At 34.5% G+C, this 25,830-nt stretch overlaps 1 protein-coding gene and 1 pseudogene across 3 annotated transcripts in view; both read left to right on the top strand.

Annotated features, from left to right (window-relative positions):
* SMCHD1 (structural maintenance of chromosomes flexible hinge domain containing 1) overlaps positions 1–25,830 on the top strand; it is a 161,865-nt gene that overhangs the window by 120,424 nt on the left and 15,611 nt on the right. For all 3 annotated transcript variants that reach the window (XM_012746148.3, XM_020282427.2, XM_012746149.3), the window contains exons 38-47: positions 4,239–4,365; positions 4,521–4,640; positions 5,762–5,847; positions 6,440–6,562; positions 9,472–9,662; positions 10,020–10,129; positions 10,411–10,481; positions 16,181–16,352; positions 21,944–22,102; positions 22,419–22,533. In XM_012746148.3, the coding sequence (XP_012601602.1) occupies positions 4,239–4,365; positions 4,521–4,640; positions 5,762–5,847; positions 6,440–6,562; positions 9,472–9,662; positions 10,020–10,129; positions 10,411–10,481; positions 16,181–16,352; positions 21,944–22,102; positions 22,419–22,533 (1,274 nt within the window). The remainder of the gene's footprint in view (positions 1–4,238; positions 4,366–4,520; positions 4,641–5,761; positions 5,848–6,439; positions 6,563–9,471; positions 9,663–10,019; positions 10,130–10,410; positions 10,482–16,180; positions 16,353–21,943; positions 22,103–22,418; positions 22,534–25,830) is intronic.
* On the top strand, positions 19,076–19,280 carry LOC142861733 (uncharacterized; annotated as a pseudogene).

A 25,830-nucleotide genomic window follows, 5' to 3' on the forward strand; every position in this document is an offset into this window, starting at 1 on the left:
TGAATTTTTTAAGGGAGATGTTTACCTTTGTTTATATTGGAGGGACAGATTATATTCACAATACTATCTTCAATATTCTTATGCCTTTAATCTTTGATATGTCTGGATTTTATTGACCCTTTTCAAATTCATTAACTATCTTGGTATCTTTATTGAATAATTCTTTCTGTACTAATAAATTTGAAATGTTAACTTTTCTTATATTTTTGTTGTTCATTTTGCATCTAATCCATTAATAATATCACACAGTTTTAATAACAGGCTTATAAACTGAGAGCCTGCCAGCTGCAGCTGGCCCAAAGACTTGTCAGTTGCCCATTAAGTATGGTGGTGCATGCCTATAATTCCAGCACTTTGGGAGGCTGAGGTAGGAGGATTGCTTGAGGCCAGGAGTTCGAGACCAGCCTGAGCAAGAGAGAGACCCATCTCTACACACACCCCCAAAAAAGGATGTGGTAGCATGCACGTGTAGTCCAAAACTACATGGGAGGCTGTGGTGGGAGGATTGCTTGAGCCCAGAAGCTCAAGGTTACAGTAGGCTATGATTATGCCACTGCACTCCAGCCTGGCAACAGAGTGGGATCTTGTCTTTATTTAACACATTAACTGTATTTGAGTGTATTTAACTCACAGTAGTTTTGAGTCTGGGGCCTCGTGAAGCATATGTAACTCATGTCTCTTTACCTTTGGAGCCATGACAACTATTTCTCAAGTTGCGTATAACTCATGTGCAGAAAACAATAAAAAATAACAAATTTTTCATTAGATTAGAAAGGATTGTTTTTGAAGTTTTTCTATTTTTATAATAAAGCACCATGGCCCCAAGGAAAAAAAGTTTTTTCTAGTATAGCAATGTGTTAAAAAACAAAAAACAACAACAAAAACAAATGAGACTTGTCAGTCTAGCAATGAGGGACCAATAAAGCATTTTCATTTTAATTAGTTTCCAACATTTAAAGTTCTGGAGTTTACATTTTTAAAAATCTGCATTTCTGATTTATTTGGAGAAATCTAAAGATCTGGCAACTTTGGGTGAGGATTCTCTAATGCCAGCCTTACGTGGAGACTGAGCAGTGACTGCTCCTCTCAGTGCATGTTTTGCAGTCACCCTGCATCCATGCCACTTCTTTTCATTTCCTGGCATCAAAGACAAGTGTCAGTTGCCACTTATGTTCACATTTGTTCTTTTATTTTTATTATAGTGGAGAGTAAAGTGAAATTTTCTCATACCCTAAATTAGGTAATGAAGACACATATAGAAAAACAAGGAGGGAGGGGACGTGCTTAACATGCAGAGCTGAAATAATACACCTAGCCCCCTTTTCCTATTTCCTATGCCCTATTTTCTTGGTCCCGTGTAGTCATATGAAATTGCTAAGCCTGCTGTATATATTTCTGAGGTTAAGGCAGTGATTTGGCAGTTCCTCAGCAGCTGCATGTATAATCTGCTCTTCACGTCATGCATATAAATTTCCTCTAACCACTAGAGGTCCCTAATACCTCACTAAATAAGTAGAAAAATCTGAAGTTCCTGCCCCAAATATTGATTTCATGTATCTTGAGCAGAGATCTGTAATCTGATTTTTAACAAGCAGGTGATTCTTATCATTAGGGAAGTTAAGGAAATACTGGCCCATAGCACAACCAATATTTGTAAATGTTCTACATAATTTCTTTGTTGAATGTAAATTTATAATTGCTCAAATTACAAATGTGTGTGATGTATAATTTTATAATTTTTTGTAATTTCATTTGCAGACATGATCTGGAAATTCTGAAGGGAGTATGTTTAGTTTCATTCTGATATGCATTTGTCCATTTCTCATATGCCAGATTCCCATTTCTACTTGGATTCAGTTTTGACTCTTAATTTCTATTCAGTTCTATTATTCTGTTTATTCTTTTTTTTCTTGATAGCTGCACATCAGGACTATAAACTATAAAACTTTGAGATAGGAGAGGCCTCTCTAAATATGTCATAATGGAAAAGATTATATTTAACTACATTAAAAGTTAAACTTTATGTACTATAAGCATATCTTAAACATAAAATGAACAGTGACAATGTGTTATACCTGATTCTATAATAGAAAAAGGAAAAAAATGTAAAGGTAGCAAATTGAGGAGAAATATCATTTTCTCTAAATACAGTCATATATCACTTAAGGACAGGGATATGTTCTGAGAAATGCATCATTAGGCGATTTTATTGTTGTGCAGACATAAATTGTGCTTACACAAACCAAGCTGATACAGCCTACTATACACCTAGGCTATATTTTGTAGCCTGTTTCTCTTAGGCTACAAACCTGTACAGCATATAACTGTACTGAATGTTGTAGGTGACATAATGGTAACTATTTGTATATCTAAACATAGAAAAGGTACAGTAAAAATACAGTATCATAATTTTATGGGACCACCATCCTATATGCAGTCCACCTTTGACTGAAGCATGACTATATATGTATATACATGTAATACAAGATTGATATAGTGAACATATTTTTAAAACCTCCTAGGCTGAGGCAGGAGGATCATTTGAGGTCAGAAGTTCAAGACTAGCCTGAGCAAGAGCAAGACCCCAACTCTACAAAAAATAGAAAAATTAGCTAGGTGCCATGGCAGGTGCTTATAGTACCAATTACTTGGGAGGCTAAGGCAGGAGGATTGCTTGAGCCCAAGAGTTTGAGGTTGCAGTGAACTATGATGATGCCCCTGCACTCGAGTCAAGGCAACAGAGCAAGACTCTGTCTCAGTAAAAGAAAACAAAACAAAAACCTCCTAAAAAACTCTTGCAATCAATAAGCAAAAAAAACCCAAAAAACAAAAAAACAGTAAAAAAAAGGGAGAGGGCAAAGAATATGAGCAGGCAATTAATGGAAGAGAAAATATAAATGATCTATAAACATAAGAAGCATGACCTAAGTACCACTCTGGGAGATGCTAGTTAAAGCAATAATGACTGGTTGTTTTTCAGTCCCTCTTTTTGGAAAAACTACATGATATTAAGTGTTGGCCAGCAGCAGGGGATTTGGGTACTCTCATACACTGCTGGTGAGAGGATAAATTGATACAGCTTTTTTTTTTTTTAAGGGAAACTTGATACTTACCTATTAAAATAAACTATTTTAACTAGTCATTATTATATATTTCTCATTATTCATCCTAGAAAACACATTTACAAAGAAACATGAAAGATATATTCTTTGTTATGGATAATTATTTAAAATTTTCAAATATATAAATGTTGTTCACCACCCAGGGAATGAGTATTACAATGTAGTGTATCTATACTATGCATACATTTTTTGGTGTTTTGTACATTCACATGAATTGATCAGCAAATTAAATTGAGAGCTCAAAGCAAGTTGCTCAAGTATAAAGTATGTTACTTTTAAAATACAAACATTTTTCTTTATATTTGTTTACATTTATGTAAATCCATTGAAAACAGCTTTCACAGACTGGGTCAGGCAGTTGGTTTAATGGTGGGTTTGTATTCTGTATTCTTTGGAAAAAACAATTGTTAGCTATAATTTATAATTTTGTTTTATGGTTTGACCTACAGTGTCATACTGGTTTAGATTTTTAAAAATTAACTTGTCTATGTTGTTGTAGTCTAAAAAACAAAGCGGCTAGTATCTGTTGTTTTCCTGTAAAACTGAAAAAAATCATTTGGGGAAAAAATATATATGCATTATTTATATGCTATGGTCTTAAGCTAAAGTATTTCACAAGGGTTTTGGGGGCATTGATGAAAAAAAATCTAAAAATCTTTAGAGCTTTTCAAGATCTCTTGTTCTGTCACCTGGGATTGGTGGGTCTGCTTCCATAGTAACAGCTGTAACTTAAAACTCAGCATTGGGCTTTGTGACTATAAACTTTCATGCTGCTTCATTTTAAAGGTGAGAATCAAGAAGATTTTGCAGGTTGAAATATAAGTAGCCACTGATATTTCTAGTGTGAAAAAAGGATAATTTTTCTTCAGTTTTCTGTTGTATATGTTTGCATAAGCTGTTGGTAAGATTATTTGGCTGTCAAACCAATACCAAAGGTAAAAAGTTTTAAGTCTTAGCTGGTGACAATGAAATATTAAGGATTAGCCTATGCCTTTTGCCTTGAAAATTCACTACTTATTTGAAAACAGAGCATGCATAATGAGATATATAACACTTATGGATTGAAAAATATCTTTTTAAATTTGTTTTTTTCATTCTGCTTTTTTATTTATACAGAGTCTAGTACTGGCAGAAAATAGTCCTGGAAGAGATAGTACTGAATATTTTATTATATTTGAGCCTCGGCTACCACTTTTATCAAGAACATTAGACCCATATATCCTACCATTTATGTTTTATAATGGTAAGTTTCTAGGAAAATAAATGGTTAAACTCTGTTGTTAGTGGTACTTTAGCTAACTTTGCTTTTCGTTAATGTGTTTTCTAATCATGTTATGACATATTTTTGAAAAGTCACAATTTTTAAAAGATTTAAATTATCTGTATTTTCTTTCTTAGATGTTAAGAAGCAGCAACAAATGGCAGCACTTACAAAAGAAAAGGACCAATTATCTAAATCTATTTTTGCATATAGAGGTTTATTTGAAGCCAATCAACAGCTTCTTGATGAAATGAAATGTAAGTCATTTTGTATTCAGAGGCATTGTAAAATTGTGCTTCAGGGAATGGTTAGGCAGAAGGTAGAGACCATGGTACACAAACTTGTATCTTCTTTCCTGGACTGCAAGTAAAATATAGAACACTGAAGAAAGATAGTAATAATGGCTTATATTATTTGTCATTTGATAGTTTTTTAGATGAGGTATTCCTCATTTGAAATAAATTTTTATTTTGCTTACCTACAAAAATTTGAGATTTTCTGTTAGAAATCTGAATCTGTGGAAAATTTAAGGCTTACTGACATAATAATGTTTATGTGTAGCTCCAGCTTCTGGCAAAAGATATTGGATGATATTATCACTGAGGGAGTAATGGGTAATGTAATTGTTTATTTGGCTGAAGTACTGTGTGTACTTCACTAAAAATATCTGCAGTATGTCACACCATGGAGGTATATTATAGGGCAGCACACAGTGATGCTGAAACATGTAACTTATTCTTGAGTCAGTCCATAGAATGTGTGCTGAAATTTTTAATAATGTTTATATGCAGTTAAAAGACAAGGCATTGTTGACTTGTGCTCTATCATCTTTTACCTTTTGTCAGATTTTTTTTGCTATGGTTTTTGGTTTTGTGTTAGTTACATGGTTAAAATTTTGATCAGTTAACTGACAAATATTTAGTACTTGCCACAGAGTACTCAGTTTTATATATCTGTACAAGATCAAGGATATTTAGAGTATAATAGAAACTAAATCCAGTAATCAGATGATATATAATTTGTGCAGTATTAAACATTGTTTTTATAAAGTCTTAATTGATTCCAAGAATAACCTTGTACAGTTATGTATAAATTACATACAGTCATGAGGATAAAGATTAAATAACATACCCAGTATTACTAGGAGTTTACAGTATGATATATTATCTCCCTTAGGTGCATTAATTTTGTTTCTCATTTTTATATATTTGAATTGAGCCTTAAGATTTATAGTTTAATTTTGAAATTATAAATTAGTCGACTGTCAATATTCACTTTAGCATCAGGCATTAAAAGGAAAAAAAATTAAAAATACTTTTCAGAATCTATATTTTGGGAGCTATCAGAAATTGATGCAGTTTTTTTTTTTTTTTTTTAGGCCAAGTTGAAGAAGCAAGATTAAAAGAGGCCCAGTTGCGAAATGAACTACAAATACATAATATTGACATTCCTACAACACAACAGGTATAATTTCCAAGTGGATATGAAAGATGTTTTTATTGAATTCTATTCTATAATTTTTTTTATCATTCATGTTTTATTAGAAATTCTGTGGGCACTGTTGTTTTAGGGACAGAAAGATATGTATTATAGTATAGTCACTTACTAGACATTTAAAGGGCAAAATGATGAGTTCTCTTCTCAAATAAATTGCAGTTTGTATTTTTAATGTAATAACACCAACAAATGTAGTTATAATACACCAGATCAAGTATTCAATTGAAGAGGCGGCATAACCAATATACATGATGGTAAACAAAATAAGAGAAAGTAATAAAAAGCAATACAGATTTTTTCCTAAATGTATATTCTTCTATATGTGTAATTGAGTTTCAAAAAGAAGTCCTATTATAGGTAGTGTATTTCTTAACTAAGATTGAAACAACAATCATTGAAGTGAGAGCTTTATGTTACTATAACTATAGTTTTTTTAAGTGATGCTTATTTATTAATGTTCTTGAGTTATACAAATTGTTGATTTTTGTCTTCTGTCATTATGGGCTGCCTGGTACAAGAGTAATTGGCCTTGTAGGTAATTTTTGTTTATAAATTACAGATGCCACACATTGAAACACTTTTGAAAAGAAAACTATCAGAACAGGATGAACTAAAGAAAAAACCTAGAAGATCATGTACTCTTCCAAACTATACTAAAGTCACTGGAGATATTTTGGGAAAGGTTTGTGTTTAAGCCTTTTAAGAGGCAGTGTACTTTATTATCTTGTATTATTTTGTTTAAAATGTGTTGTCTAAATGTGGCATAATAAGATTGTCAGCTCCTTTGTAATTTTTTTCCAATAAATAACCTGTTCTCATTACCATAATTGGGATTTGGCAAAGTTTAAAACTGAAATTTATAATGCTGCTATTGAAGGCTGTGACAGAAGTTGTTAACATGTCTTAGTTCAAGGCTTGTTGTCTTTTTGGAGATGCTTTTATATCATACAGCTTTATAGAGAGCCAGCACCTTTATAGGTGACTGAAGGGAGACAACAGAAGAGAGAAAAATATTAGAATTCTTCTGGGTTCTGAGTCTAATGTTTTAGAGAATGAATTGTGGAATGCTTCTAGAACTTGAGAAAAAGCAACAACAAACAAAAAACTTATTATATATTTGCTGCTGAGGGAGAATGCCATTCTTCTTTCTCTATTGCTATCCTTGCCCTCTTTGTTTTTACTTATGCTAAATAAGCTGTATTTTCATTTTGTCCTGCCATTATTCAGTGGTGAACATTCTATTTTATATTTTTGTGGATCAAAATTCTATTAATATTTGCAACTATTAGTAAGTTCTTTAGCTAAGTTTCACTTCTTCTCTGTACATCTTTTATAATGCATTTTTCCTATAACATCTTCAGTTTTTAATCCTGTTAAGGTTTGTGGTATATGTGTATATTTTACCTGTTAACTTTTCTATTTAATATGCATCTCATCTTAATTGCTTTTACCTCCATTTTAAAGTTAAACTGAAAGCGAGGTAGAGAGATTAAATAACTTGCTCAAGATTGCAAAGCTAGCAAGTGGCAAAGCCAGGACTCAAACCCCGGGCAGTCTGACTTCATAGTCCGTGCTTATTGCTTATGTATTAATACGTCATTCTCCTTTCATATCCACCATATGAACTCTTTGTAGTATTTCTCATTTTCCAGGAACTTCAATAACTTGCTAAGATATAGTTAGAGGGAGAGCTTAGATACAAATCAAGGTCTCTATGACTCCAAAGTCCATGGTAGTTTTTTTATATACTGAACTGCACACTGAAAATAGGAAGTGATGTGTAGTAATGTTTACTACCAAAACCGTGTTACGTTATTACCCAAACCCCAGATCTGCAAATTGAAAAATTAAGGGTGTAAATTCGTAAGTTTGAAAGCAGTATGTTAATATCTAATGTTTTAGATTGTTATTCCTCAGAACCAATGTTTAGAAAAAAGAAGTGTAAGTATGTAGATAACTATAGATAATCTGGTTTCCACTTTTTAGTGATCTATCCAATACAAAATTATTACACAATATGTAAGATTTTTACCAAAGTATAAAATAAATTTTAGCAAGAGAAATATTTTTAAGTTTCTTGTTTAAATATTTCTCATTACACATCTCGAAAATCTGGGGAAATCTTTGAAATTTCATTTTGTATAGTTTCTCCTCTGTCTCTTGAGAAGTAAAGATTCTGTCTTAACCAGTGGAAGAAAACTTTGCAGTCCCTCCAAATCATCCTTAATCTTCTCCCTTGCTTCCTTTATAGAAAATTCTTCCTGGCATTTATCCTAAAACTAGAATAAGTAATCATGGAACTATAGTAGGAACAAGGGGAGATTCCCCCCCCCCCCAAAACCTTACAATGTATTTAGTTTTAACATCATGAATACCTCAATTAACTTGGATATTTTAATATTTTAGTCTTTAGCTCCTCCATTCCAAATATCTTGAAATCCCCAACTCTAAATGAGGAGGAATTTGCAGCAGTTTTAAGATTTTTTTTGTTCAATTATACATAAATATCATTAATATGCCCTTCTAAATAGATTTTACTTCAATATTATAGTATTTCTTTCAGAAAACATATCTAAACACCACAAATAACAATTGTTTGTTCTGCTTACATTTGATTTTTCTCTAGTAATTCTTCCTACATTGGCTAGAATATTTTTTCATCTTCACTTGCATGTCTTATTATTAGGATAGGTTTGTGCTACCAGGCCAGGTAAGAATAAAGGGTAGATATGACCATACCAGCATGATGTGTGAGGTTTTGATACTGGCTGCAGTATTCCAGCCTTGGTGGACTTTGAGCAGGAATGTTTGTGACTGAAGCAACAATTGGTAAATAGGAGTGTAATTATTTATCCTAAGCTCAAAAGAAATGTTCGTATAAGCAGAAACAGAAGAAACAATTCTCATTTGTGACATTTAGATTTGTTTTCTGAAAGAAATACTATAATACTGGAATAAAACATCAACTTAGAAGGGAGGAGTACATTATAACTATATTTTATGTTTATTTGAATCTTAAAGCTGCAATGATTTTATGTATAATTATTTAAATATACTTTATGGCAGGCGTCCTCAAACTGGGGCCTGCAGGCCACATGTGGGTGTTTTTGCCTGTTTGTTTTTTGACTTTAAAATAAGATATGTGCAGTGTGCATAGGAATTTGTTCATAAACTGTAGTCTGGCCCTCCAACGGTCTGAGGGACAGTGAACTGGCCCCCTGTTTAAAAAGTTTGAGGACCCCTGCTTTATGGTTATTTTACTAATAAGACATGTCACATTAATAGAGATACTAAAATGTGAAAAAAACATATCTTCAATTAACTGGCAAAATTTCTAATATTTTTACTTTTCCTATTTACATATTTACTGGAGTTTAATCTGGAAAATTTTTCAGTATGTAACAGCTGAATAGACAATTTAATATATTCAAGTCAATAAGTTTTCACAACTTGAGAATTTCTTTTTAATTCATGTTAGTGTTTCAGAAAAGTGTTTTTGTTATTTAGACTTGGGCTTTTAAAGTATTTATCCAATTTATATATACATATATTTTTAAATTTTTTACTTAATTTTATTCAAATGGATTATAGATTGCACATCTAGCACAAATCGAAGACGATAGAGCAGCAATGGTTATTTCCTGGCATCTGGCAAGTGACATGGACTGTGTAGTCACCCTGACCACTGATGCTGCACGTCGTATCTATGATGAAACCCAAGGTCGTCAGCAAGTGTTGCCCCTTGATTCTATTTATAAGAAGACTCTTCCAGATTGGAAAAGGTTAGAAAAACTGAACACATGAACAGTTGTATCATTGGCATCCTCGTCTAGGATGAGCTTTAGAGGCTGCTTTTCTCCTTTCCTTGTCAAACTAAACTATAGTTGGCTTATATTGTTAGTACAAACTAATTGAAGGTAGCAGTAAGATAAAATCAAGCAGATATTTTTATATGGTAAATATTGTTTTTATTTCTAAGAGCATAATAGCTAATCATTTAGGAGTAGCACTTGTAAATTTGGGAGTTGATTATATGATCAGACTGATATACAGTATATTCATATGTTTTTCTTATTTTTTAAAATTAAAAGGTTGTATGTGCTTTGTTTAGTACCTTTTAAAAATTTCTTTTCATGTAGACCTCTACCTCATTTCCGAAATGGAAAATTACATTTTAAGCCCATTGGAGATCCAGTCTTTGCTCGAGATTTGTTAACATTTCCAGATAACATAGAACATTGTGAAACAGGTAAGGGATATTATGGTGGCTTTATTTTGTACAGGTGTTGCATTTGTGATACAGATCTATAAATTACTGATTATGAAAGTTAATGTTCTTAATGTAGTTTATAAGTGATATTTTTATTAATATTCCATTTTTTTCTAGTAGAGGAAAGTTGAATAAAATTGTAGCATTAGCATTATTTATCAAAGAAAGATTTGCAGTGTGTGTTAAATTTTAACCAAAGAAAATACCATAACTTTCAAAATCTTTCTTTTTTCTTTTTCTTTTTCTTTTTTTTTTTTAAGTATTTGGTATGCTATTAGGAGACACAATTATTTTGGATAATCTGGATGCAGCCAATCATTATAGAAAAGAGGTATGTATTTGATTTCATTTTTAATTTATAGGCTCCAATTCTGACACGTATTTAAAATATTTAATATATTATAGCCACATATAGAAATCATTCCTTTTGATCATACAGGTACAGATGACTAAGCAGCCTTGTCAAAACCAATGTAAATCCTGCAAATCAGTAAGCAACTTGAAATTAGGCAAAATATACGGATGAGTAGGCCAAAATGCAAATTAAAATGATATGTGTTTGTGAGCTATGAAATTGTCTAAGACTCAAAACAGTATCTGTTATCGAGGATAGTATTGGAAAAAGAGTGCTCTCAAATAATTTTGGTGGAAGTACAGTTTGATGTAAGCTTTTGTATTAGTTTGCTAGGGCTGCCATTACACAGTATCATAGACTAGGTAGCTTAATATAATTTTTTTTTTTTTGACTGGGTCTTACTCTGCTACGTAGGCTAAAGTGCAATGTCATCATCGTAGCTCACCAGAACCTGAAACTTCTGGGTTCAAGTGATCCTCCTGCCTGAGCCTCCTGAGTAGCTGGGACTACAGGCACATGCCACCAATTGTTTTATTTTTTGCAGAGACAGGATCTTGCTGTGTTGCTGAGGCTAGTATTGAACGCCTGGCCTCAAGCAGTCCTCCTGCTTTGGCCTCCCAAAGTGCTGGGATTACAGGCATGAGCCACTGCACCAGGCTGAAATTTATTGTTTCATAATTCTGGAGGCTGGAAGTCCAAATTCAAGGCATTAGCTTGAATGAAGGGTCTATTCCAGGCCTTTCATCCTGCCTTCTAGATGGCTGTCTTCTCCCTCAGTCTCTTCACATCTGTGTGTGACTGTGTCCAAATTTCCCCATTGTTATAAGGATACCAGTCATATTGGATTAGGGCCCACCATAATGACCTCACTTTAACTTGATTATCTCTGTAAAGACCCTGTTTCCAAATAAGGTCACATTCTGAGATACTGAGGTAGAACTTTAATATACAGATTTTGGGGAACACAGTTCAAACCCTTTGGAGGACAGTTTGGCAATATAAATTTTAGTTGTTTATTGCTACATAACAAACAATCCAAAAGTTTAGTGGGTTTAAATAACAGTGTATCAGTTCTCTTTTGTCTGTGGGTTTCTCCAAGTGATGTTAGCTACTTGCAATATTAGCTAGTTTTACCGGGATTACGGCAGCTCCAAAATACCTCCCTTACATAGCTAGCAGTTGGTGCTGGTTGCCATCAGGCAAGTCACCTGGCATTCATTGGCCAGGGGCTCAGTTGAGGTTATCTTTGGGGGTTGTTATTCTCATCCACCAGGGTGAGATGAGGTAGAATAATGCTGTTAAGAGTGTTAGAAGCCCTTTTGTCTAGCTAAAGGGATCTAGGAGAGCAGTACTCTGGGGGCTGACACAGGAGGATCACTTGAGCCATGATCACACCTGAGATTAACCACTGCACTCTAGCCTGGCAATATAGCAATATACCTCATCTTTAAAAAAATAAAAATTAAAGAGAAAACAACAAATAATGGATTTTTTCCAGGTCACAGTAGTAATTCATATCAGAACTAGAACTGAATTCTTTAGAGCAGTTTTTCTTTTGGCTTAGTTAAGAAACAGTAATAAATGCATCTTTACTACTTTAAGAAAGTTAAATTAGAGCTGTTATTGAATACTATACAGCTAATTAGGGAATAGTGTTTGGCATTTTCTTGAATGTTTCCTTGCAAACCTAATAATAGTTATAATAATACTGTACCAAAAGTGATTTTAGATGGGAGGGCTGTTATATTCTGTTGGTGATAAGTGTGTTTATATGTCCTGAATTATGGCATAGAAATCATATCTATTAAATGTTATGATAACATGGAATTGGTTTGGAGATGAGAAGCTTACCAGTGAGTATAGAATTAAGAAATAGGACGATGACCGGAAGACTAATTATGTCAATCAGATATTTGGATACTTACTGTGTGTGAGACACATGTTGTGCTATTAAATATTGAACAACCAGCTCTCTGGAGAGGAGGTACAGGGGTCCTTGATTTGTAGCTTTTGCCAGTTTCCTTGGTGTAAATACTCATATCATGGCTGATTTCCCACTGCCTGTATGAAGTCATTGAATGCAATGTTTGGGAGGCCTGGCTTTTGTGACCCAGTAAAGCTGACTCCAACACACCACTAAGCACAATGCACTGGGGATTATACAAGGATGAACTAAACAGATCAATCATAGGAAATTCCAGCTGAGATTACCAAATGTTATTTCAGATGTCTATCTTAATGAACTTGTAAGAAAGTAAGGATTTTAAGTGGAAATGGGAACCCATCGAGATAAATAATACTAAAGGCCGATTTTTGCCTTGAGAACATTTGCCAAACTAATTAATCTGAGTATCAGTGTTCAATGTCTTGAGGGGTTTAAGGGTAGGAGACAAAGCTCTGAGCTCTAACCAACATGGGGAACCTGATAGCTAGGACCCCACCCCGCCATCCCCTGCCCTGCAATGGGCTAAAATTTTAATGTAAAGGTGAACAAAGAAATAAACCTGCCACCTCCATCTCAACTCTAGCTGCTTCTGGGGACTGCTAAAAATTTGCATCTCTTGAACCTTGGCAATAAGTGGAAAAGAAAAATTTCTAGAGAATTCATCAGCATAAACAAATTGCCCCCTCCTACTGTCTGTTTGCAACCTGCATTCATACTACTTGCATGTTCTGAAAAACCTCAAGGTGAACATTTGGTTTCATGTGGTGCTGGACTGGTAGCATCCTTCCATATTTGATCAAAACAAACATAGGTTCTTTCTGGAAGAATTCACCTTTATCTTAGAACTGAAATAATTTCCATGTTGACAGTGAGAGCAAATATTTAAAATGTGATTAACATAGTTTAAGAAATGAAAGTGTTGAAAATGAGGAAAGAATAAGTCAACTTGAAAAAAATTAAATAGAGCTTCTAAAAACAAAAAGCTATTATAGAAATCAAATACTAATTGGGCAGGTTTAACATCTTAAGAGATAATTAGTGAATTGGAAAGTAGATCAGAGAAAATATTCAGACTGCAACCCAGAGAGAAAGAGAAAGAGGTTGAAGAGACCTGAGGCATAGAATGAGAAAATATAAAGTCTAAATAGGGCCAAGAGGGAACGAGAAAAGGATCATAGGCGATATTTGAAGAACTAATAGCTAAAAACTTAAAGCTGATGAAAGATACTAGCTTCAAAAAATGTTATAGTGCTATGTGACAAAAACAGGAATGGTATTTGTTCCAAATATGTGATACAGCACATATCCTTGCTCCCATGAAGTCATATATAACTTTTACCAGTTAAATATTGTTTTAAATCTTCTGAGAAAAGGCACTTATGACATCCCTTGGTGTAACATCACACTGTTGGGCTTTGGTAGTCTTTGTTACTGCTCTCTTTCTACATTCTTCATGATATATGTATACACTATTTCAGCTCCTTGTTGATTCCACCTCTTTTGCTAGTCCCTACAGCAGTTGTGAATAAGTAATGTCTACATTTGTAACACAGCTGTTTATTTGCTGAATTTGCAAACACTGTCATGATTTTTTTGTCCTAATAGTGTGCTTAGTGAGCTAAACTCATGAGAATAAGGGAGAATTGAAAAACTGTCCATCTGTCAGAGGCTTATAACTCTCTTCCCCTATATTGTCAGTTTGTTAGCAAGAGAATAGACAAGTCTGTACCTTTGAGTATGTTTGTTATTTAAGATTGTATTAAATCTTCAAAAACATTCCCTGAATCCTGATAAATGGATAGCACATAAAGCCATTTTATATTTTTAATGTTTACTTTTAGAAAACATATGATTATTTATTTTACTAAAATAAGTAATTTTTGAATTTTTTAAATACTAACTTTACCAACAAATTCACCACAGGATTTCTTCAAATAGTCATCGTATTATATTTAAATTTTTTTTAAGTATGCAGTTTGATGGGAAAACACCTGTAAAGTATCCCTGAAATTATATTTCATTTTCTAAAGATGTAGTTTTACTTTATCTTTTATTTATGTAATTCAGAGACTATTTAGTCCCAATATTAGAGTGGAATTCACACATGTTAAATTATAATGTTCTGTAAGGAATGGTACCACATGCCGATAGTCCCAACTACTTGGGAGGCTGCAGTAGGAAGATCCCTTGAGCCCAGGAGATGGAGTCTGTAGTACAGTATGATTTTGCCTGTGAACTGCACTCCAGCCTGGGCAACATAGTGAGACCCCATCTCAAAACAAATAAGATTATAACTTTTTTCTTTAACCATTTATTAATGTATGCATTCTATTTTGATGTGTGGATGTGCCATAATTTATTTGTATAGCTTATTAAGACATTGTAAGTTTACTGTTTTTCAATATTAAAGCAATGTTTCAGTACATGTTGTTCACATCTGTGATCATTTTTTCAGATTAAATTCTTAGGAGTAGAATTACTAGGTGGTGCAGAATGTTAAACTTTGTAACACTTATCACATTTTCTTTTGAGAATGACTGTCCCAGAGCAGATGTGTACAAGAAGGCTCTTTCTTCATAACACCTTCCAAAATTTTGTGTGTGTGTCTTTTAACATTTTGAATAGTGAAAAAATATCTGACTGGAATTTCACAATTTCTCTGGTTACCAGTGAAGTTCAACTTTTATTTTTTTATATTTCCTAGACCTTTTTTGCAAGACCATTCTTTTTTTTTTTTTTTTCTTTTTTTTTTTTTTTTGAGACAGAGTCTCACTTTGTTGTCCAGGCTAGAGTGAGTGCCGTGGCGTCAGCCTAGCTCACAGCAACCTCAAACTCCTGGGCTTGAGTGATCCTTCTGCCTCAGCCTCCCGAGTAGCTGGAACTACAGGCATGCGCCACCATGCCCAGCTAATTTTTTATATATATATCAGTTGGCCAATTAATTTCTTTCTATTTATAGTAGAGACGGGGTCTCGCTCTTGCTCAGGCTGGTTTTGAACTCCTGACCTTGAGCAATCCGCCCGCCTCGGCCTCCCAAGAGCTAGGATTACAGGCGTGAGCCACAGCGCCCGGCCTGCAAGACCATTCTTATAGATCATGAAATACAAAAGTGTTTTTAGTATTTCAATATTCCAATGTTTTTCTTTTATTCTGACTTCTCTGAAGAATTTATTTCTGGACGATTCCTTCTTCCTTCCCTTTCCTTGACATTTTTCTACATGATTCTGGTTCCCCCAATTTTCAAATTATTAGCTCTTTTTCTGCCTATAAATGAAACCACAGTATTATTCTTGGAAAATTCAGTCCTATGCTTTTCAGTCTGTATTTTCTTCAATGTAATATTATCATTTTGCAATCCTTTAGCCATCTAAAAATTATATATCTAACCTGGCTTGGTGATTCTGCCTTGATTCTTACTACCATGGGTTCAGAAGCACAGAGCTCTCTGGCTTGTTCTCTTCTTTCTTATCAATCAAGCCATCAATTTTGCTTTTTTCTATTTGCACTGTTACTATTTTAGTTTAGGCTAACATTTGAAAAGTAGTCTAATTCATCTCTCTGTCTCTGGATTTTTCCCTCTAGTTCATCTTGCACATCACTAGTTATTAATTTTGTGGAAATACTGCCATAATCATGTCATTTCTAATCTCAAAAGCCTTAAATGTTTTCTCCTTTCTTACAGCAATTGAAACAAGCTGCTCTCTACTTAATATTCATTTACTTTTAATAGGTTGTTAAAATTGCCCACTGTCCTACACTGCTGACCAGAGATGGAGATCGAATTCGAAGTAATGGAAAGTTTGGGGGCCTTCAGAATAAAGCTCCTCCAATGGATAAACTTCGAGGAATGGTATTTGGAGCTCCAGTACCAAAACAGTGCCTGATTATAGGGAAACAAATAGGTAAGTTGAATAAGTACTTAAATAACAATTTCTATCCAAACACTTTGGAAGCCCAAGGCAGGAGGATCTCTTGAGCTCAGGAGTTTGGAGACCAGCCCAAGCAAGAGCTAGATCCTATCTCTACTAAAAATAGAAAAATTAGCTGGGCGTGGTGGCTACAATTAAAAGAAAGTTAACAATAACAAATTACTCTGTGTTGGGAAATAAGATAGCCAAGTATAGTAGAACTATATAAATTTAAGAGTAAAGAGGTTCTAAAGTAATGACTCAGAGGGGGCTTCCTACTAGGTATATGTACCTCAGAGCACAGACGTGTAGAGACAATTATATTGGCTGGCTAGAAGCAAGGGGTCACAGCCTGTAGAAGGCTCCCACCATTCCTAGGAGAAATTACTCTCCTTACCCTCCCTCACCTCCACCCCCAAGTCTCCCTCCAGTATTCAGCTGAGTACTGATAAGTGCATGTATATGAAAAAACCATCCAAGGCCAGAAAAGGAACCACCCTAAAGATGAAACAATAGTCAGAACTCACAGTTTAACTTTATAATAATATTCCAAAATATTTGTTAAATGCTAAAATCTGAAACTATACTTACTGAAAAGGAGCTAAGATAGTCCCAAACATTCCCCATTATTTACTCCTTTAAACTTTACCCTCTACCAGTGAAATATGAAAGAATTCATATAGTTGAGACTATTCCTTGATAAATAAAATTTACTTTAAGAAAAAAACAGTATAGTCACGCATTACATAATGACATTTTGGTCAATGACCTACCATGTACAATGGTGGCCCCATAAGATTATAATGGAGCCAAAAAATTCTTGTCACCTCGTGACGTACCTGCCTAACATCATAGCACAACGTTACTTTTTCTATATTTAGATACACAAAAACTTACCATTGTGTTCCGGTTGCCTACAGTATTCAGGACAGTAACATGCTATACAAGTTTGTAGCCTAGGAGCAATAGGATATACCATATAGCCTACGTGTATAGTAAGCTATGCCCTGTAGGTTTGTATAAGTACATTCTATGATATTTGCACAATGACAACATAGCCTAATGAAGCATTTCTCAGAACATGTCCCCATTCATTAAGCAATGCATGACAATATAGGGTAGGTAGTGACCGTGGTTTCAGGTATCCACTGGGAGTTGTGGAACATAGCCCCCAAGGATAAGGAGAGACTATTGTAATATATAGTTTATAATTATGACATCATCAAAATTACTAACATTTTTGTTATGTTCATATATTCTAGATAGAGTATTATGTGTCTGGCCAGGATAGGCATTACTTATTGTTTATTATATTATGTTTAATTTAATAGTTCTAATATTAAGTTCTAAATTATTACAGTCTACTTATTGGTATTTTTATTTTTTTATTTTTGAGACAGAATCTCACTGTGTTACCCTGGCTAGAGTCCAGTGGCGTCAGCCTAGCTCACAGCAACCTCAAACTCCTGGACTCAAGCAATCCTCTTGCCTCAGCCTCCTGAGTAGCTGGGACTACAGGCATGCGCCACCATGCCCGGCTAGTTTTTTCTATATATTTTTAGTTAGCCAATTAATTTCTTTCTATTTTTTTAGTAGAGACAGGATCTCACTCTTGCTCAGGCTGGTTTCGAACTCCTGATCTTGAGCAATCCGCCCGCCGGTCCCAGAGAGCTAGGATTACAGGCGTGAGCCACTGCTCCTGGTCCTGGTGTTTTTATTTTGAAGTAAAGCCATTCTTCATATTTTGATAAGTAGTGACCAAGATTATTTAAATGTTGTCGCATTCAGGGAAAGGGTGTTTTGTTTTTATGGAAGTAGAGCAGTATGATGAACTCCCGTGGACCTATAGACCAGTTTTGATTATAAAAACAGCCAATCTTGTCTCATGTATACCCACCCTCTCACAACTTACCTCTGTCTTTTTCTTCCTGGGTGGTTTATTTGAAACAAGTCAAAATGGAGATTCTGGTGTATTTTTCCACATAGTTTTTTCCCAGTCATAAGTGCTTATCACTTTTTTGCCAACAAAGTTCTTAGAATCATGTGGAGCACAGAGTTTGAAGAGAGTTAACTGCTTAAATCTTCCAGTGGTGAGAAAATTACTTCAGCCTTTTAAAGCAGGCTATGTTTGGGCAGTCCTTAAGCACTCTCCTAGTAACAGCCCTTCAGATATACTTTTGTGATAATCCTTTTGTGTTACTTGGGTAGCTTTGCTTGCATGGTCATTTTCCTGAATACATTGAAATAATCTCTCTTAATATATGTCATATAGAAATTAATGCATTGTATAATAATTTGGGCTTTCTTCCTATTGCATGAAATAATTTTTAAAAATATTTTGCTGTTTATATCATAGTATAGCTTCATCAGTTTTTCCAGATGAGTGAAATTTTCAGAAAATGTGTAAGAGCTCTAAAATCATTTATAAGTAATTAAATCGTGATTTTTAAATTTTCTTTTTGACAGAATCTATTGATGAGTTACATAAGACTTACAGACACCATGAAGTTACATTTCATGTACAAAAAATTGGGGGTTGATAAAGCCCATGAAGCTTCTACTGTCCATCTTATGCATAAACTGAACCTTATCCATAAAATGTGCTGAATTTAATGGGAAATATTTAATATCCCATCTTTTTCCTTATAAATAACAAGATTAATGTTCTGTTAAAACTTTTGAATATGCTCATTTCTTGAATATTTAAAAGATAAAAGAAGATTATACTTTCAGGGATCATTTCTATAGTTCATTACTAGAGAATTTTCTCTGAGCATGTAGAGCACAGGAAACCAGGAAAATACACAGCATTCTCTCATGAGTGTGAAGGTGGCTCTTGGTGTTGCTTTGCTGTAACTGCCATTTGTGGTTGAGCATTCTTTGCCTTCGAGGGAAAGAGGTAGAGGATGCAGTCTGAATGGTTTTTTAAAAATAAATAAATAAAAGGTAAAAGAATCTCATAACTAGTTTATTATATTAAGAAATAGGATTTCTGGCCGGGCGCTGTGGCTCACGCCTGTAATCCTAGCTCTTGGGAGGCCGAGGCGGGCGGATTGCTCAAGGTCAGGAGTTCAAAACCAGCCTGAGCAAGAGCGAGACCCCGTCTCTACTATAAATAGAAAGAAATTAATTGGCCAACTGATATATATAGAAAAAATTAGCCGGGCATGGTGGCGCATGCCTGTAGTCCCAGCTACCCGGGGAGGCTGAGGCAGAAGGATCACTCGAGCCCAGGAGTTTGAGGTTGCTGTGAGCTAGGCTGACGCCACGGCACTCAGTCTAGCCTGGGCAACAAAGCGAGACTCTGTCTCCAAAAAAAAAAAAGAAATAGGATTTCAACCCTTGATAACCTCAGTTTTTATGTATTATCTTTTGTGTAAGGGTAACATCATATTTTAGTTTGGACATAGTATTATAACCTTACATACAAAATAAGTATAATTTTATGTACTTAGAAAACATTAATGTGAAATTAGAAGAACTATCAGACCAGAAAACCAACTTTTTTCCTATAAAGACTTTTTTCCTGACGTTCCCAATAAATCACAAAGAATAAGGAACATGAGGGCCTTATCATGACTTAGTTACAAATATCGAATTTGTATTTAAATATATGAATATGTTCACAAGTGCACACGGGTGTGTGTGCATGTGTACTTGTGCACTCTATTCTATATGTAGATTTCTAGAATCTTGGATACTTTTGTTTTTAAAATACTCTTCACCCTTAAAATATAGCATAACTCGTGGTACATCTAAATACTCTGTACTCTTAAATAATTCCTTCCACAGTTTTATTTATTTTTTGTTTTAGAAACCGAGTCTTACTGTCACCCAGGCTGGAGTGTAGTGGTGGGATCATAGCTGACTGCAGTCTTGAACGCCTGCTGGGCTCATGCAATCCTACACCCTTAACCTCCCAAGGCTGGGGCCATGGGCCTGTGCCACCATGCCCTACTAATTAAAAATATTTTTTTTAGACACAGGGTCTCACTATGTGTTGCCTGCAGGCTGCTCTCAAACTTCTCGCCTCAAGCAGTCCTCCCAGCTCAGCCTTCCAGAGTGTTGAGATTACAGGCATCAGCCACCATGAGCTGCCTCTTTCACAGTTTTATGTGTGAACTACTCTATATGTTTGTTAAATGTCTGTTTATATCTTCATTCCCATGAATATTGATCATCTTTGTGTGTGTGTGGCATATTAAAGGAATAGATAATAAATATTTGGGGATTTGATGAAGTCAAGGAGGTCAAGGATATTATTACTGTGAAGGTATTTATATAACTATTTAAAATGTAACCATTTAGAACTGGATAAACCATTTTTGGCCCAGGGACAGTAGTTTACTGACCCCTAGACTATAGTCACAATTTAATGTTTAGTGTCTAAGGCCAGTTGTGGTGGCTCAATGCCTGTAATCAAAGGTGTTTGAGAGGCCAAGGTGGCAGGATCACGAGCCCAGGAGTTTGAAGTTGTAGTGAGCTAGCCCAGGTATCATAGTAAGACTGTATCTTTAAAAAAAAAATTAGTATCTAGTAAATCATGCAGACCAGTAATAATCTCAAACTTGAATGATGTAATACATTTTTAGACAAAATAATTTAAGGAAAGTTAAGTTTTTTGAAAGTTAAGTATTTTACTAAGTGTGTTTTTGAAAGAATATTCTGTATTTAAGATAATAGCTATGTCTGTTGGAAGTAGTGGTATTCTTTCTTTTTTTTTCACTGTATAAAGAATGAGAACAGTTAATAAGTTGCATTGCTGCCAAGTTTTAACCACAGCGTAATCTGTGTCATAGTTACATTTATAAATTTTTTTTATTAGAAACCCCCTGTTACTTACCAGGTTTCCTTTGGGAAGCAGTAATTTTCAAACAGTACAGTATGTAATGCAGTTTCTCTCTCCTAGCAAAATTTGTCCATGTGGAATTAGGTTGAGTACTAAAAATCATTTTAGGCCCAATGGCTCACGCCTATAATCCCAGCACTTTGGGAGATGCAGGCAGGAGGATCACTTTAAGCCCAAGAGTTCAATACCAGCCTGAGCAATATAGCAAGACCCTATCTCTACAAAAAGTAGAAAAATTAGCCAGGTATGGTGGCATGTTCTTGTAGTCCCAGCTACTTGGGAGGCTGAGGCAGGAGGATCACTTGAGCCCAGGAGCTTGAGGTTGCAGCGAGCTATGATGGTACCACTGCACTGTAGCCAGGGTAACAGAGTGAGACCCTCTCTCTCAAAAAAAACAAAAAAACCCTCCCCTCAAAATACTGAATATTAGACATGATGTAAACATTGACCTGAGAGAGTGATGTAATTGATAGGGCATTTTTATGTAGAAAACACTTTCCTGACACAAATAAACTGAAGTCAAACAATCAAAGAAAATTAAAATTTAACATTTTGGTGCTGGCATCTAAATTATGCTTTTCTGTTTCATTTGTTTACATTAAATGTTTTATGGCTTTAAAAGTAGTTCCCACATGTCATTATAACACAATAACCCAGTGTTGCTAATTCCTTTTCCTAAAACATGAGTTTGGTATGAGATCAGTTATTTCATCGAATGTCTTTGGTTTCTTTACAGATCTTCTTCAACAGTATCGTTCTGCTCTGTGCAAGCTGGATACTGTGAATAAGGACCTCAATAATCAATTAGAGTACCTTCGTACTCCAGATATGAAGCAAAAAAAGCAAGAACTTGATGAACAAGAGAAAAATCTGAAACTAATAGAGCAAAAACTAGGTGTTTACTTTTTGTTAACTTATACTTTCTCTGTATGGAGATAAATATTTATGATAAGAGAGAGAAAGAGTCCAACTGCAAGAAGAAAGAATGCCAATGATCCAGAACTTAAGTCAACAGAAACTGTTAACCTCTAAATCATCTAATAAATGGTTATAAACTCTTCTTTCATCAGGAGTAATAAGAGGCATTCTCAGTATTATTTCTTAATTCTTTTTCTGTAAATTAAGATATATTTGTATTTGTTTTTCTTTCATATAATAATTCCCAATGTTTTTATTTTAAGGTTAACTTTCTACATTTTCCATCTTTGCAGGTATGACTCCCACACGTAAGTGCAATGACTCATTGCGTCATTCAACAAAGGTTGAGGTGACAGATTGTCCAATTCCTCCTAAAAGAATGAGAAGAGAAACTATAAGACAAAATAGGTGAGTTCATTATGACCTGAAAATTATCACTGGTTAGTTTATCAAAGTTCTTGGGTCATTATACTTTAAAACCAGTATGAATTCACATCTGATTTCTCCCTTTGAGCCAGAATTAGTATTTTAAATTAAAAAGACAAAAAAAACCAAGTGATGATAAAAATAAAACATAATTATTATATTTTCTTAGAAACCCAATTTTCTAAATGATTTTTGCTAATTATTTAGAAATGTTAATAGTTTATTTTTATGTTAAGAGTCAATGCTAAGAGTCAGTTTGCTTTTCTGTTGTTTGGCTTAACTTTCAAATACACTGCATTCTCCTTCATAGGCTCAGCAACTTGATAAGTATATAATATGCAAACACATTTATACATACTTATTTAAAAATTGCTTATAATTTTTGCTTTGGAGAATCAGATGCCAGTTAGATCACCAGAAAACAAACAGCCATTTGCAACTTAACTCAGTGGTAAGAAAAATGTCCTTTTTATTTATAGATTAGCCATTAATAAGGCCATCCCACAGAAGGATACGATGGTACTGGGGTTTCTTTTTTTTTTTTTTTTTTTTTTTTTCTTTACAGCCATCACAAGATTCATGGTTTCTTATACATTATTTCAAAAAGTTTAAGCTTAGGCTCTACCTGAAGAAGTTTCTTATATCAACTTTGGATGGTTTCCTTGAGACTATAGCATTTGAGATTGATATTCTATGCCCTGTCCATCTGCATATTCTAGATTTATTCAGGAAATAATTGGAATGCTCACTTTGTGCTGTATGTTGCTGTGTCAATAAAAGTGACATTGTTCTCGTCCCTGTTAAGAGTTCTATAATCCTGTACAGAAGAGAGACAATTTAAAAAGCAAACACACTTTTTTCTATTTATAAGGAAAGAAAAAATGGTGAAGTGATAGAAAATAGTGGGGAAGAAGTATTCATTGTCAGGAAAGATGCATTGAGGCAGAGAACTGCAGGATCAGAAGGAGACAGCCATGTAGAGATTGGTTTTGGTCAAGAGAGGAAAAGTAGGCCTGAAAGCTCTGAGAAAATACCAACTATGGCATTTTAGAGAAACTGAAAAGATGCTAGTGGCTAAAGCATGGTGGCAAGAGGGAGAGAGCCAAGGTGTGGTTGGGCATATAGGCAATGGCCAGATTATACACACACCCCCATCGTACTGCAAAAACTTGAGGTAAAATTCTTTATATTTTAAAGTTCATTGGTATCTCTTGAGTACTTAAAATTCTGTGCTTGCTTAGAATAACCTGTCTTTAATGTATTAATAAATTAGAAGAGCTATTGAAAATATGAGACTATAAGAATAGGCCAGGCGCGGTGGCTCATGCCTGTAATCCTAGCTCTCTGGGAGGCCAAGGCGGGCAGATTGCTCGAGGTCAGGAGTTCGAAACCAGCCTGAGCAAGAGCGAGACCCCGTCTCTACTATAAATAGAAAGAAATTAATTGGCCAACTAATATATATAGAAAAAATTAGCCGGTCATGGTGGCGCATGCCTGTAGTCCCAGCTACTCGGGAGGCTGAGGCAGAAGGATTGCTCGAGCCCAGGAGTTTGAGGTTGCTGTGAGCTAGTCTGATGCCACGGCACTCACTCTAGCCTAGGCAACAAAGCGAGACTCTGTCTCAAAAAAAGAAAAAAAAAAAAAAAGAAAAGAATATAGTATTCGTCCATATGAACGATGTTTACACACATGTAGGCGTGTCAATATTGTGTGTTTGTTTATGGGAATTCACTGTATACAAGCTCTTAAGCTGATCATTGAAAGTGTAGGGGGTAATTTAGCATCAGAAAGAATCTTTGCAGTGGATTTAAACACATAATTTTTAGGAATCATGAGTTTAAAATGATACCAAAAAAACCCCTCATTGGTCATCATTGGCAGTTACTAGGGCACCACCTCATCCCTTTGAAAATTTATTTATACAGGAAAGACTTGTGTTCTGTCTTTCTTGTATGAGCTGTCTTTCAGATTACCAAATTGTTAGAGAAAGTTCTTTTTTTATTTCAATAGATTTAGGGGGTATGAGTTTTTTATTATATGGATATATAGTGGTGAACTCAGGGCTTATAGTGTACCCATCACCCAAGTAGTATTCTGCTTTATGGAAAGCTTTTATATAAGAATAACATATAAGAGGCATGATACAATTAAAACATCATAATTTTGTCACTCCTGGTAAAGGAATGAATCTAGGCAACAATAACCAATGGATACTTGAAAAGATGATGGGGAAACTTAATAATATTTACACACTTGAACTGACTGATCAATCTTAGCAACACTAAAAGTAGTAGGACATTTGCTATTATATATGCCACAATAGGAGGTAACCTGAATCTAAAGATGCCTGTAGTCACCCTTTCTCAGCCGGCTTCTGTGGAAAAATTAAGCACTGCAGAAAATTGAATGACTGTTCTCCCAGTTTCCCTAGGAAAGTACCCACCTAGTACCATTCTGGATGTATAAGAAGTTAGTTAATTTCTTATATACATTAGATACCTTAAGATATTAGAGCTTAATTCTCTCACAAATTTAAGAAGGGCTCAATTTAACTACCATTTTGCAGGAAATATGGGGAATTTAGGAGCAAATTAAATGATACCACCAGGAAGCAGTCCACCAAATCCAGAATGTCCAGAATGGGACATTTTACAGGACAATGACTGGTTTTGCTAATAAATTGTAATGACATAAAAGGGAAAGGAGAAGGATAAACTATTATAGAATAAAAGTGATTAAAAAGATATAACAACCAAATTCAAACCTTGTTTGAATTCAGATTTGAATAAACCAACTTTAAAGTGACAACTTTGAGATAATGGGAGAAATTGGTATATCTGGCTATTAGATATATTACAGAATTGTTAATTTTGTGTATAGTAACATAGTATTTATTTTTAAATAAATGTGTATAGATAGAAATGCATACTGAGGTTAAATTAGTTAAATGATATGATACTGGAATATAGTTTAAAATGCTCTTGAAAAATGAAGTAGTAGAGGATATCAAAACAAGATTGCCAAAATCTTATAATCACTGAAGCTTAAGACAGGAGTTCACTGTATGATTCCCTCTGCTTTTATGTAGTTTTGCCATAATTTTTAAAAAAATATTTTATGAGCAGAGGGGAGCGTTCTTCCAGTTTTCTAAGAGACCAGAACCCATTTCCCAGTAAGGAAATTTCTCAGGAGCTGTTTGTAAGCTGAGATGTAAAGTGCATATTCTTGAGGCTGCTCCACAGCCTCAGCACCAAATTTGCCCTAGACCTTGCAGTTACC

Source organism: Microcebus murinus, chromosome 17, assembly GCF_040939455.1.
Source record: "Microcebus murinus isolate Inina chromosome 17, M.murinus_Inina_mat1.0, whole genome shotgun sequence".
In the NCBI taxonomy this organism is placed as follows: Eukaryota; Metazoa; Chordata; class Mammalia; order Primates; family Cheirogaleidae; genus Microcebus; species Microcebus murinus.